The sequence below is a fragment of the Podarcis erhardii genome (genome assembly GCF_964252035.2).
Source record: "Podarcis erhardii genome assembly, chromosome: 15".
In the NCBI taxonomy this organism is placed as follows: domain Eukaryota; kingdom Metazoa; phylum Chordata; class Lepidosauria; order Squamata; family Lacertidae; genus Podarcis; species Podarcis erhardii.
Window position 1 is genome coordinate 8643951 of NC_138505.1, and position 14446 is coordinate 8658396.

General features: G+C 48.0%; 1 protein-coding gene across 1 annotated transcript in view; it reads right to left on the reverse strand.

Moving 5' to 3' along the window:
- Nucleotides 1–14446, reverse strand: part of NUP210L (nucleoporin 210 like) — a 53045-nt gene that overhangs the window by 19739 nt on the left and 18860 nt on the right. Inside the window, exons 16-25 of the mRNA XM_081840811.1 lie at nt 14209–14382; nt 13122–13314; nt 10803–10891; nt 8453–8557; nt 8137–8238; nt 6746–6874; nt 4859–4986; nt 3639–3771; nt 3191–3253; nt 707–886 (exon numbers count right to left, since the gene is read on the reverse strand). Coding sequence (XP_081696937.1) covers nt 707–886; nt 3191–3253; nt 3639–3771; nt 4859–4986; nt 6746–6874; nt 8137–8238; nt 8453–8557; nt 10803–10891; nt 13122–13314; nt 14209–14382 — 1296 coding nt within the window. The remainder of the gene's footprint in view (nt 1–706; nt 887–3190; nt 3254–3638; nt 3772–4858; nt 4987–6745; nt 6875–8136; nt 8239–8452; nt 8558–10802; nt 10892–13121; nt 13315–14208; nt 14383–14446) is intronic.

Genomic DNA, 14446 nt, shown 5'->3' on the forward strand with positions numbered 1-14446 from the left:
CCTTTCTTTTTGTGTGGGAGAGATGTTTTAATGTAGTTTGTTAAAAAAAATAGAACTGCCTTTTGGATTTTTTAATGCTGGTATTATTTTATGTTTTTTTGCTTAAAATATTGTAAGTCGCTTGAGTTGCTAAGGCAAAAGAAGCCGCTAATACATTTAATAAACAATAATAATCCAAGTTCCAAGCTGCTGTTTCTCACTCACCTTAGCATAGCAATAACCTCAGAACCCACACCATTCAGCCAATGAACAGCTCACCCAGGAAACCACCCACAGTCATGAAATGTTCACACTTCCTTAAGGCACTGACTGCTCATTCCCAACAATCAAGGAAGCCAGACTCAGGCCAGTCCGATTCTCAGTGTGGTCAAGGAACAGGACACAGGGTGGGACCCAGTGCTAGATTTACGTATAAGCTAAACAAGCTATAGCTTAGGGCCCCACTATATCCAACACAAAAAAAACAGTGACAATTTGTTTTTGACAAAGGACAGCTGGACATATAAAGGGCCCCATTACCTTCAGTAGCTTAGGGCCTCATCAAACCTAAATCTGGCACTGGTGGGACCTATAGAGACTGAGGGAGGTGCTAGGGGCCTCATGGTTTCAAGCGGAGGGGAAAGAATTTAAATGGTGAAAGCAGTCGTAAGTTTCAGATTACAGAGGAGCAAGTGAACATTTGACGTCAACAAGGAGGAGGAAGTACCTGTGAAAAGACAATGACTTTTCCTGTGTCTTCGTTGACAGCCCGAATGGTCCCGAGGATTGTGGCTGTGCCCACAGCCTTGGCCAGGACCTGCCCCACTCCGTTAACTGTGGCCACAGACTGGTTGCTGATGGAGAAGTGAATGAGGGACTGGGGCTGTGGGCCGCCCTCTGACATCACCTGCAGCAGATCAGAAGAAGGAGGCAGAAGCTTCCTGGATCCTGGCATCACCCTGCCACCAGCTGGGAACAACGCCCCCCTCCCTCAGTCTATCACAGAGGGGATCCTGGCCTACATCAGGAGTGGGGAAACCTGTGGTGGGATTGTAAGGTCATTGAAAAATTTTGGGAAATGATATACAACGAATTGAAGAAAAGGTTCCATTTAACATTTGTTTAAAAACCTGAAGCATTTTTTATTGGGATTGTAGGGAAAGATCTACCAAAAAAGCTGAAAAACCTCTTCATGTATGTGAGAACGGCCGCGAGAGTTTTGGTAGCACAAGCATAGAAGACTGAAGAAACCCCAACTAAAGAATCATAGCAAGAAAATGGATGGACTATGCAGAACTGGCAAAACCGACATACAAGCTACGGGACAAGCATAACTGTGACTTTAAAGATGAACGGGAACCCTTTACAAAGTGTTTGAAGACACAACAAAGCGAACTGGACTCCTTGGCTGGTTTTGAATAAACATTCACAAACTTTTATTTGATAATAATCAGCTAAATGGTTCGAGGTTCTATACAACTGTGTAACATGCAGAAAACAGCATTTTTAGAGAAATCAAAGACTGGAACTGAGGGAAGTCGGGGGGTGGGCGGGTTTTGTGTGGGAGGGAGGAAAAATGGGGGGAAATAAGGATGATATGTTTCTGGATAATATGTTTTGTTTTAATTTTGAATAAACAAGTTATTTTTTTAAAAAAAAGGAGTGGGGAAACCTCAGATTTGAGGGGTCTACTTTGCTTAGGACCCCACAACCTACCAATCAAAGCCAGGTGTAAGAGGCAATTAGACCCCACACCCCACACCATATGTTTAAGAAACATGGCTTCCCCCAAAGTGTCCTGGAAATGGTAGTTTATCCCTCCATGTCATACAATTTCCAGCACCCTTAACAAACTACTGTCCCAAACTTTCTTTGTGGGAGGTAATGTGCTTTTAATGTATGTCGTGTACTAGAATCCCTACTGTTTGCTTCAGATATGACAGGAGGCTAGGAAGGGGTGATAAAAGTGGTCAATTTTTAAACAGAGAAACTGATTAATCATGCAAAATCAATTCTAGGCAGTTTGCTAATGAATTTGTAACTGAATTAACTGATAGAACAAGCTGGCCTGCCCTCCCTGTGACGTTATCTAAATCTGTGATGAAAGGGCAGAAAAAACTCTGCTTTACAAGCAGAAAGGAGAAGTGGAAGTTCTAGGTAAGGCAGAGACAGGGAGTATGTGGCCCTCCATAAATGATGTTGGACTCCAGGCCCCAATGGCTGGGGCTGTTAGGAGTTGGAGTCCAACAGTATCCGGAGGGTCACTGTTCTCCCAATCCCTGTTTGTAGTAGCAGCGCTGTATAGGAGGCATTTCAGGACCTGGGAGAGCTCCCAAGGAAGGGAGGTGGCACTGGATCAAGCTCATTACCCAGTAGCAAGGATGAGGGGCAAGAAGGAGGCTCTCCAGGACCTTGGATATAAGACCGTAAACAAGTTGATAATTTGCTTGGAAAAACCTTTTAACGATGTAAATGGGAGCGGGAGACGTGAGGGAGTCCAAAGAATTGATGAAACTACGTTGTGTTGGAAGTAAGATTGCTTATTATTTGTGTATTTGTATTCAAAAACTTTAATAAATATTTATAAATAAATAAAAAAAAGAAGGAGGCTCTCCAGGACCTTGGATAGCTCCCCAAGGTAATACCTTTGGTACTGGGAAGAAGACAGGTCTGAAAATGTAGTCCAGTCTACACTATATATTTATAGTAGTACCACAGTACTTTAAACAGCCATGGCTTACTCAAAAAAAATCCTGGGAACTGTCATTTGTTAAGGGTGCTGAAAGTTGTTAGGAGATTCCCCTCTTCCCCTCCCAGAGCTACAATTTCCAGAGTGATTTACCAAACAAACCCTTAACTCAGGGAACTTTGGGGGTTGCAGCTCTGTGAGGGAGAACAGGGGGTCGCCTAAGAACTCTCAGCACTCTTAACAAACCACAGTATCCAAAATGCTGTTTGGAGCTGTGTTAAGGAGTATAATAATTTTTAAAATATATAGTAGAGATGGAGCCTGGATCTGCTCTCCTCCAGTGGAAACATGAATTGCATCGACTGACATGGTCCTGTAGGCGCAGTGACTCATCTCAGGGTAACCTATGCCATGGAAAGAAGGAAGGAAGGAAGGAAGGAAGGAAGGGAGGGAGGGAGGGAGGGAGAGAGGGAGGGAGATAGCCAATAGGATGGTTTCATCCAACTGATACTCTGAACTTACCTGCATCATGTTGTGTGGAATGAGGGTTATTTTCTCTGGGATGAGCTTGAATGGTGGGAAGACCTGGCAAAACACAACAGCAGTCAAATTTGGCCACGTGGGAATTGAGGCTGTCTTTAAACACACACACACACAAGATCAGCCTTCCCCAATCTGTCGTTGCTGAACTTTAATTGCCATCAGCCTCAGCCAGGACGGCCAGTGGTCAGGGATACTGGGAGTTGTACTCAAGAACAACTATAATATGCACCAGGCTGGGAGAAGGTTGTGCCAGAGAGTCCATTATCTTTTCATTCAAATCTGCAGCCAGGGCCAAAAGAACATTTCACAGAACTTGCGCATGAAGTTCTTAACACCTCTGGTTCTAAAACCACAGGAGACGTTTTTTGCAAACCGTTTTTCCTATGTGCCTAGGTTTTTTGACAGCGCAGCGGCTGCAATTCCTTACCTCCACTTTCCGAGGCGCCGAGGTGAATTTGACTCCCATTTTGTCCCAGGCCACGGCCACTAAACTTGTCTGCCCCACAGCCATGGCTCGGAGGACGTAGACTTCGGAATAGTCACCCACTTCCTCCATTAGCCTGCAAGGAGAGGTTTGGTATGGTTGCGTTTTGTCCAACCTGGGCACCAGGACAGCCCATGCTGATTTTCAGGCTGGTCTCTGGCACCCATCTTCACATTGCTGAACAGCTACTGTCCTGGGCATGACACTAGACAAATGACGGAGCTCACAAAAAAGAAAGATCGGCTGCTTGACAACAAGAGTTTCCCTGCCTGGGATCAGCGCTGCCATTTTCAGTGTGGCTGCCATGGGAAGGGCTTGTCAAACATGCAACAGCCATCCCAGAGACACCAGCGATCGAATCTGGGACCTTCTGTACTGCTCCTTCTCTTAAAGAATAAAGCAAGATTCCAGACCTCATGGCTTTGAATAATGACCTGATTTTAAAAGGAGCATTGGATGCTATCTTAGACCCCTGTTCCATCTAGTGCAGTGTTTTCTACAGTGGCCAGCAGCAGTTCTCAGGAGTTTCGGACGGAAGACATGCCTAGCCTGACTTCCTAAAAATCAAGTAAGATCCCTCACAGTTCTGAATAAAGAGCTGCATTAAAAAGGAACGTTGGAATATGCCACATATGGAATCAGTTTGTCTCACTTACTACAGTGGTACCTCTGGTTAAGAACTTAATTCATTGCAGAGGTCCGTTCTTAACCTGAAACTGTTCTTATCCTGAAGCACCACTTTAGCTGACGGCGCCTCCCGCTGCTGCCGTGCCGCCGGAGAACAATTTCTGTTCTCATCCTGAAGCAAAGTTCTTAACCCGAAGTACTATTTCTGGGTTAGCGGAGTCTGTAACCTGAAGTGTCTGTAACCTGAAGCATCTGTAACCCGAGGTACCACTGTATTGCCTACAATGATTGGCAGGGACTCTCTAAGGTTTCAGGCAGGGGACGTTCCCAGCCCGGCCGGGAGATGCAATTGGGGATTTAACTTTTAAAAAAGGCAGACTGAGCTACGGCCCTTGCAGTTTTGACAAGTTTTGACAGTTTTGTGGGTTTCAACTGTTTGGGTGGAGTGTGAGAGCAGGGAAGGAGAATGCCTTGCAATCCCAAAGATGACCTCTTAAGAAGCAGAAGTCAAAGCACAGGAGACGCAGGGCACTTACGTCAGTGTGACAATAGGGGAGGCTGCCCTCAGCTGGAGCCGCATGTAGACAAAGTATTTACTCCGGAAAGGGTACCGGTGATGTCCCAGGACGCGCACGGAGACCAGCACCGATTTTCCGACCTCAATCTGGGGAAGAAGGCAGAGGGTTCCAGGGTGTCCTCAACTTGGATGGCTTCGAGAGAGGATTAGATAAATTCATGGGGGAGAAGGCTGTCGAGGGTTACTAGCCATGATGGCGACGCACTGCCTCCAATGGTTGGAGGCAGCGATGCTTCTGAATACCAGCTGCTGATTCTTGAGGTTGGCAGAGGGCCTTCTCGGTAGCGGCACCTGCCCTGTGGAACGCCCTCCCACCAGATGTCCAAAAGAACAACAACTACTAGACGTCTAGAAGACATCTGAAGGCAGCCCTGTTCAGGGAAGCTTTTAATGTTTAACAGACTACTGTACTACTTTGTTGGAATGAGCAGGGTATAAATAATAAATTATTATTAGTAAAAGTTAAAGGGACCCCTGACCATTAGGTCCAGTTGTGACCGACTCTGGGGTTGAGGTGCTCATCTCGCTTTATTGGCCGAGGGAGCCAGCCTACAGCTTCCGGGTCATGTGGCCAACATGGCTAAGCCGCTTCTGGCGAACCAGAGCAGCGCACGGAAACGCCGTTTACCTTCCCGCCGGAGTGGTACCTATTTATCTATGCACTTTTATGTGCTTTCGAACTGCTAGGTTGGCAGGAGCAGGGACCGAGCAACGGGAGCTCACCCCGTTGCGGGGATTCGAACCGCCGACCTTATGATCGGTAAGTCCTAGGCTCGGTGGTTTAACCCACAGCGCCACCTGCTCATTATTATTATTATTCTGCCTGGGGGCTTTCCAGAGGAATCTGGTTGGTTGTTGTGAGACCAAGACGGTCTGATCCAGCAGGGGCCTTCTTATCTTCTTCATACAGCAGGCACATCAGAAGCTGCCTTAGTCCACATCAGACCCTTGGTCCATCTAGCTCAGTAGACTGACTGGCAGTAGCTGTCTAGGGGTTTCAGGCAGAGCCCTACCTGGAGATACCACTGGGATGGGACCAGGGGCCTTCTGCGTGCAAAGCCAATGCTCAACCACTGAGCCGCGGTTCTTCTCACACATAACCCAGTGCCCCTCCAGATTTTGTTGGGACTCCAGCCCCCTCCAGCAGAAAAGCAAGAGGACTGAGATGCGGAGTCAGACAAAGTAACATTCAGTGTGTGTGGCACAGGGACCGCGCTCCCCAAGGCTACAGGGTTTCTACCCGTCCCGCTGCCAGGTGATGAGCAGATAACAGCAAAGGTTGCTAGGTTCGTAGCTGGGGCAATCAGAATAAGGGCCACTCACTGACTGCCGATTCAGGACTTTAAATTGTGCTCTTATATCAAATTTCCTTTTCTGCGTATACTGTAATGTTTTACTGTTGCTATGGCCATTGGCTCATGCGAATACAGTGGTACCTAGGGTTAAGAACTTAATTCGTTCCAGAGGTCCGTTCTTAACCTGAAACTGTTCTTAACCTGAGGCACCACTTTAGCTACTGGGGCCTCCTGCTGCCGCCGCGTCGCCAAAGCACGATTTCTGTTCTCATCCTGCAGCAAAGTTCTTAACCCAATATACTATTTCTGGGTTAGCGGAGTCTGTAACCTGAAGCTTATGTAACCTGAAATGTATGTAACCCGAGGTACCACTGTAAAGTTTTATCTTATCTTATCTATCTGCCAGGTGATGTATGTGTTCCCTTTGTAGCGGCCCTGTGCAAAGGGAAACCCACTCTCTCTCACAAATCTCTGCAAATCCAGGCTACGCAGCCAGCGGCCGCTCACGCCCTCTGACACCCCTCCGGCCAGCTTACGCATACTCATCATACCTTATCAACAAGATCCACTTCCAACTCGTACATATTGGAGATGCGAAGGTAGGCTGTAGCAGGTCCCAGGAAGGCCAGGCACAGGTCGTAGATCTCCAAGGTCAAAGAGCCAGGAAGGACAGGAACCACCTGCAGGGAAAGTGACAGGAGCAGTCGCTCGCAGGGTAAAGGCGACATCACTTGTCAGGCTGTATGAGATGGCAGGTCCCCGATCCTTTGGCTTTTGAAATAAATTTGGTTACTACAGGAACTCCGTAAAGTAAGAAATTGTGCCAGAGCTTGATTTTTTCTTTTTGCCTCCTCCCTCTGAGTCCCTTTTCCTTTTGTGTCTTGTCTCTTAAACCAGTCTTACCACTGATGCTTGCAAGTCCCCCGAGAGCTATTTTTCGGCTGGAGAACAGGGTTAAAACTTTGCTTTACAAAATGTATAGACTGCTTAAACCAAAAGGAAAAGGAAAAGGAAAAGGAAAAGGAAAAGGAAAAGGAGAAGGAGAAGGGGAAGGGGAAGGGGAAGGGGAAGGGGAAGGGGAAGGGGAAGGGGAAGGGGAAGGGGAAGGGGAAGGGAGGGAGGGAGGGAGGGAGGGAGGGAGGAAGGAAGGAAGGAAGGAAGGAAGGAAGGAAGGAAAGAAAGAAAGAAAGAAAGAAAGAAAGAAAGAAAGAAAGAAAGAAAACAAGCTGTCTAAGTAGATTACACAAAACAGTGTAAAATATTTATCGTTCAAAAGCAACAACTGATACGATGGGTAAGATGTAAATACAGTGGTGCCTCGCAAGACGAAATTAATCCGTTCCGTGAGGCTCTTCGTATAGCGGTTTTTTCGTCTTGCGAAGCAAGCCCATTGACAGCTTAGCGGATTAGCGCTATTAGCGGTTTAGCGGTTTTTAGCGGATCAGCTGATAAGCAGCTTATCAGTGGATCAGCTGATAAGCGGCTTAGCAGCTTAGGAAAAGGGGGGGGGGAACCCGCAGGAACTCGCAAGACATTTCTTCTTGCGAAGCAAGCCCATAGGGAAATTCGTTTTGCGAAGCGCCTCCAAAACGGAAAACCCTTTCATCTCGCGGGTTTTCCGTCTTGCGAGGCGTTCGTCTTGCGGGGCACCACTGTACAAGTATACACAATGAAAGCTTATGCCTGGGTAGGCTTGCCTAATAATATTTACTATTTTTGGTTTGTTTATTAAATCTGTATACCGCCCTTCATCCATAGATGTCAGGGCAGTTCACAACGTAATAGTAATAAGAAGAAAAATAATTAACAACAGCAATAATATGGAAGATTAGCCTATATATTATCAAATTAAGAGAAGGGGAAGAATAGCTGGCAGGAGGTCCTGAAGCCCTAGCTGTCTCTCCTCATAGAGGCTCACAGAGCAGCACACTTTGACACTCACCTGTATGGCGCTCTCTGTTTCCAGGTAAGTGATGTTCACCATCTCCTGTGCACTGCTGTTGACAAGGAAGTAACCGGACCCTTCCACCAGCGCAAACACTTCCTAGGCAAAGCAGAAGGGGGGCGGGATAACCACACCAGGACCACAAAACCATTTCAATGTTGCCACACAGAGCACTGGCTTACCTGGGACTGCTCTGTTTTACTCAAAGGTCACCGTTGCCCCATTTTGCCTCTGCCAAAGTTCTCCTCGAAGAGCCCCTGGTCTGAGCAGGGTTCCTCACCACCTGACCCACACCCAGCTCCTTGGCTCCTACCTTGACGTCGGGATGGTTGTACACGGTGATGTTATCCGGAACCACAGTCACGTCCTCGACCAGCATGAGTTCCACGGTGGCAGAGGCAGGGGAGTTAGAGACCTCCTGTGTGCAGAAAGGGCAAGAAATGCTGCCTCGGGGTGTTTCCGCAGAAGGCAGGCCAGCGCCACGGAAACCTGTGCCCTTTTTCTTTTCTTGCAGGAAACAGATCTGTGCACACCCAAGAAGAACCAAGGAAAAGCCCTGCTGGGACAGACCCAATGGCCACTGCTCTCCGCGTGGCCCAGCCAGATGTGGATGGGAAGCCCGTGAGCAAGACGCAGGCCTCTGATACTAGAGGTAATACAGCCATACTGATTAGGAGCCACTGATACGTCTTATCCTCCGTGGATCTGTCTAAGCCCCTTCTAAAGCCGCTTTAAGCTGACCGCCTCGCGGCGTCCCTTTTTGTCTCTCCTAAATATCCTGACGGTCAGCTTCGTTGGATGATCCCAGGTTTTCGGGTACAATGAAGGAGAAAAAACACCTTTCTGCCCACTTTCTCGACACCCTTTTGCATTTATTTATTTATTTCACGAAATTCCTATGCCACTCGACGGTAGGGGAAAAGCTCAAGAGGGATTTGCAAAAAAGAATGGAATGACGACATTATTGGTGGGCGGGTGTGTTAAAAACCATTTAAAACCTTCAGAAACGATAAAAATGAACAATAAGCTTAAAACCTCATTAAAACACATGTCAACGTTCTGGGTAAAGGTAAAGGGACCCCTGACCATTAGGTCTAATCGCAGACGACTCCGGGGTTGCGGCGCTCATCTCGCTTCACAGGCCGAGGGAGCCGGCGTACAGCTTCCGGGTCATGTGGCCAGCAGGACTAAGCCACTTCTGGCAAACCAGAGCAGCGCACAGTAACGCCGTTTACCTTCCTGCCAGAGCGGTACCTATTTATGTAGTTGCATTTGATGTGCTTTTGAACTGCTAGGTTGGCAGGAGCTGGGACCAAACAACAGGAGCTCACCCCGTTGCGGGGATCGAACCGCCGAGCTTCTGATCGGCAAGTCCTAGGCTCTGTGGTTTAACCCACAGCGCCACGTTCTGGGTAGGCTTGCCTAAACAAAAGTGTTTTGAGCAGCCGCTGGGGAAGAGCACAGTGAAGGTGCCTGATTGATGTCAAGAGGCAAGGAGTTCCAAAGTTTGAGTGCTGCTGCACTAAAAGATAAATTTCTTACAAATGTGGGACAGGTATTACAAGTATTTATGAAATCTAGCAGCAGGTAACTAACTAACTGCATGTGATACTGGATGAGTTCTGGTGCCTACCTCCCCTACACATACTTGCAACCCAGGGGGACTCAGATGGGGCAGCTAATCTGGCACGTTAGGTATCCCTTCTCATGGCGCCAAAGCTGATAGGATAGAGAGCCCAGGTGCAGTTTTCTCCCTTTTCCATTGCAAAACGTCTTGAGAAGCTTAGGCAGTAAGGTGTTCTCTCCTTTCTCAGGGAAACTGGGGTGTTTTTTTTGAGGGGGTGGTGGTTCTGACGAGACAATCATATTGTGAGATGTGGGAGAGGGCAATTGTTTCTTTTCTGGTCTTGACTGAGGCGTTGGCACTCTACGGCCCCTGATCCCCTGCTTCCATGGCTTTTTGCTGTTTTCAAGACCAGACCAGGCAATTTTTTTCTATAAGCTGCTTTGAGTTCCTGTCAGGGAATAATAATAATAATAATAATAATAATAATAATAATAATAATAATAATAAAAAATACATGGCATCTGTAACAGTGCCTGTTTGCAAATTAGAGCAGTTAAGTGGGAATATATGGGGAAGGGTGATCTGATAGGTAAATTGTTAAGGGCTTCATATACTACAGTGGAGCCTTGGTTGTCGAACACCTCCATTGTCATACATTTCTGCTCCCGAACACCGAAAACCCAGAAGTAGCTCCGGTTTTAGAACGATTTTTGGAAGCCGAACGTGATAGGCGGCTCCCATTCTGAGTTTCCCTATTGTATTGAAGCTTCCGCTTTCAGTTTTCGGTTTTCGAACGTTTCGGAAGTCGAACGGTCTTCCGGAACAGATTACGTTCAAAAGCTGAGGTTCCACTGTTTCAGTAACACCTGGTAGGAAACAGGCAGCCAGTGCAGTTCTTACATATGTATACCGTGCTTATAGAATTGTATAGTTGGAAGGGACCCTGAGTGTCACCTAGTCCAACCTCCCTGCAGTGCAGGAATCTCTGCTAAAGCATCCAGGGCAGATGGTCACCCAACCTCTGCTTAAAAACCTCCAAGCAAGGACCCGAGCACAACAACGCCCTCTCCATGGAACAATCTTTCCCTCCACTCACTCTTGGGCTCCCTCTCTCGGAATATTTCACAAAGTTGACGGAGATCAACACCGTCCCTTTGATCTGCCGCACCTCAAGGAGCTGGTGTCCTGGGACCAAAACAGATGCAGACACGGCATCGGGAGGGAGGGAGGGAGAAAAAAGGAAGCAGAAATTGAAACAAATGTATTTTAAAATTGCCATTCTTACATAGGTGTGAGAGAGATTGCATTCTTGCACCTGAGATACAGTAAGTTTTATTTTTTAAAAAATTACAGGGATGAGCAAAAGGGGACTTGCCAAGTGGGGCGGAGCCACAAGAAGAAGAAGAGGAGTTTGGATTTGATATCCCGCTTTATCACTACCCGAAGGAGTCTCAAAGCGGCTAACAATCTCCTTTCCCTTCCTCCCCCACAACAAACACTCTGTGAGGTGAGTGAGGCTGAGAGACTTCAAAGAAGTGTGACTGGCCCAAGGTCACCCAGCAGCTGCATGTGGAGGAGAGGGGAATCAAACCTGGTTCACCAGATTACGAGTCCATCGCTCTTAACCACTACACCACACTGGCTCATAACAACACTATCATCCTGGCAGTTGGGACTCCCTTACTGTGAGGGAGAGGAGAGAAGTGGCAGGGAGGCCAGTGTGGTGCAAACACACCCATGGAACCAATCCAGCACTCCTACAGATGTGTTTGCACCATGCCAACCCCCCCCCCCCAATTCATCCCAGTAAGCTGCAGCAGGACAGATGCTTCTGCAGCTGAGATAGTGCTACTGTGTATTGTAAAGGTTAGAGTGCTGAATTAAGACATGAAAGTCCAGGGTTCAAATCCCGACTTGGCCATGAAGCTCACTGCCCCTCAGCCAAACCTACCCTACAGGGTTGTTGTTTTGGGGAGTAACTACTACTAAATGGTGAGTACCGGCACCTTTTTTTCTAGAAGAAGAAGAAGAAGAAGAAGAAGAAGAAGAAGAAGAGGAGTAGTTTGGATTTGATATCCCGCCTTTCACTCTCTTTAAGGAGTCTCAAAGTGGCCAACATTCTCCTTTCCCATCCTCCCCCACAACAAACACTCTGTGGGGTGAGTGAGGCTGAGAGACTTCAGAGAAGTGTGACTGGCCCAAGGTCACCCAGCAGCTGCATGTGGAGGAACAGGGAAGCGAACCCAGTTCACCAGATTACGAGTCCGCCGCTCTTAACTACTACACCACACTGGCTCAAGAAAAGCAATGGGGGGAAACCATGCAAGGCCACCTTGAGCTCCTTGAAGAAAAAGGTGTGACGTAAGTGCAATAAACAAAACGTATTTTTTGCTCTATAGGACGCACCCGACCATAGGAGGCACCTTGTTTTAGAGGGGGAGAATAAGAAAAAAAAATCTTCCCCTCTCTGCTCAGCGCCCCTTCAGCGAAGCGGCAGGAGAAACGGAGCCCCTTCCATTTCTCGTCCTGCTTGACTGAAGGGGCGCTGCACAGCTCTCCCTCTCTGCTGAAGCCAGTAGAGTCTTGCTCTCCCGGCTTCAGCAAAAGGAACCCGAAGCCTGCGGAGCGCAGTGGGAACTCACGCTGCGCTCCGAAGGCTTCAGGCGGCTATCCCTGAAGCCTGGAGAGTGAGAGGGGAGGGGTCTGCGCACACTGACCCTTCTCGCTCTCCAGGCTTCTGCGAAAGCAACGCGAAGCCTCCGGAGCGCGGAGGGAGTGCTCCCACTGCGCTTCGGAGGCTTCGCATTGCTATCGCTGAAGCCAAGGAGCCTGCGTTCGCTCCATAGGACGCACACACATTTCCCCTTCATTTTTGGAGGGGGAAAAGCGCGTCCTATAGAGTGAAAAATACGGTAATTAATAACCCATTTAAAGATGTAAAAAAAAGCCCTGTGGCTCAGGCCAGTGGCTCATCTAGTCTGGCATCCTGTTCTCACAGCAGCCAACCATAAGTCCAGGTGGGAAACCCGCAAGCCAGGTGTGAGAATAACAGAAACTCTCCTTTCCTGTGGTTTCCAAATTGCGCGGCGGAAGCAGGACTGAGATAATAAAAAAGCACTGGCTCTGGCAGTTCTAGCTACAGGGGCTTGGACAGTCTCTTCATTAAAGGGCCTGGGAACATAAGAAGGGCCTGCTGGATCTAATCCAGCATCAGTTCTCACAGTCGCTAACCAGATGCCCCAATGAGAAACCCGCAAGCAGGACTTCAAGGACACCACCACCCTCCCCATGCGCAATTCCCAGCAACAGGCATTATTTCGGAGGCGTATTACTGCTTCCGGGAGCAGAGGAAGAACATAGGCATCCTGATTAGTAGCCACTGGTTTCTCTGCTGAAGTGCAACGGCGAGTCGTACCGTGGAGCCTGGTCTGTCCAGTCCCATCATCCTTCGGTACCATCTGCATGGACCTCGGTAGAGCGAAGTGAGCGAGGCTCTGATTGGCCGATATCCACTCCAGGATTAGGGAGGTGAAGTTATCAAACTTCCGCCGGTGCTGGTCAAAGAGAGCTAGCTCCAAAACGGTGTTCCTCAAACTGGAGACGGGGACCTGCAAGGCATCCCAAAAGACACCGGTGGCAGCATGCATTTAACGGCGTGCGAGATGCACCTGGGAAAGGACCACATCTTTGTGATCTACGGTGCCAAAGCACAGAAGCCCTGCAAAGCAAGGGCAGAAGAACTTGAAAGGCACCGATGGTGACACCTTGGAAGATTACATACCATGTTTAACTGATCGGTCCATTAGACTGATTCTGTTTTAAAAGCTTTGGTCTATTAAAGAAAGATAAAACCCTGATAACAAAAGCTGGTAACAGTAATAATAATAATGATGATGATGATGATGTCGCCATCTGACTGGGTTGCCCCAGCCGCTCTGAGCAGCTCCCAACAAAATATTAATATACAGTCGTACCTTGGTTCTCGGACGGAAACCGTTCCAGAAGTTCGTTTGACTTCCGAAAATGTTCAAAAACCAAGGCGCGGCTTTCGATTGGCTGCAGGAGCTTCCTGCACTCAATCAAAAGCCGCAGAAGCAGTGTTAGACTTCTGGCTTCCAAAAAACATTCACAAACTGACTTCTGGATTTGTGGCATTCAGGAGCCAAAACATTTGAGTCGCAAGGTGTTCAAGATCCAAGGTACAACTGTATTTAAAAGATATATATTAAAATCCAGTGCTTTTCTTCTGGAAAAGCGGTGCTGGTACTGCGTACCCTTGAGTGCTCCCAGAAAAAGCACTGTTTAAACTCTATCTATCTATCTATCTATCTATCTATCTATTTTCCCTACAAGGACTTTCCTTGCAGTTATACAAACTTTCTGAGCCCAATTTCTGGCTAAAAACCAAAAAAAGGCTGTCCAACATCTCCCCAAGATTCCCAAACAAATGAAGCGCATTGAGGTGCTTCAGTGGCACTTCCAGCTTTTCCCGGAACACTTACCAGCTGCTTGTGGTGCTGAGGCAATGGGCAAGGCGGAGTGCCAGCTGCCAGCTTATACACAGGTGTCACGGCCATGCTGGCAGGGTGGGCACAAATGAACCTCACCTGCACCATCTCCACAGCGGGACTGGGGTTTAGCACGCCCGGATGATTGCCCACCTGGAACGTAAACACCTTTGGGGAAGCAGCAGAGGAAGAGTGGTTGTCAGCCAGCAGGCTTTGCAAATGTAGCCAAGCA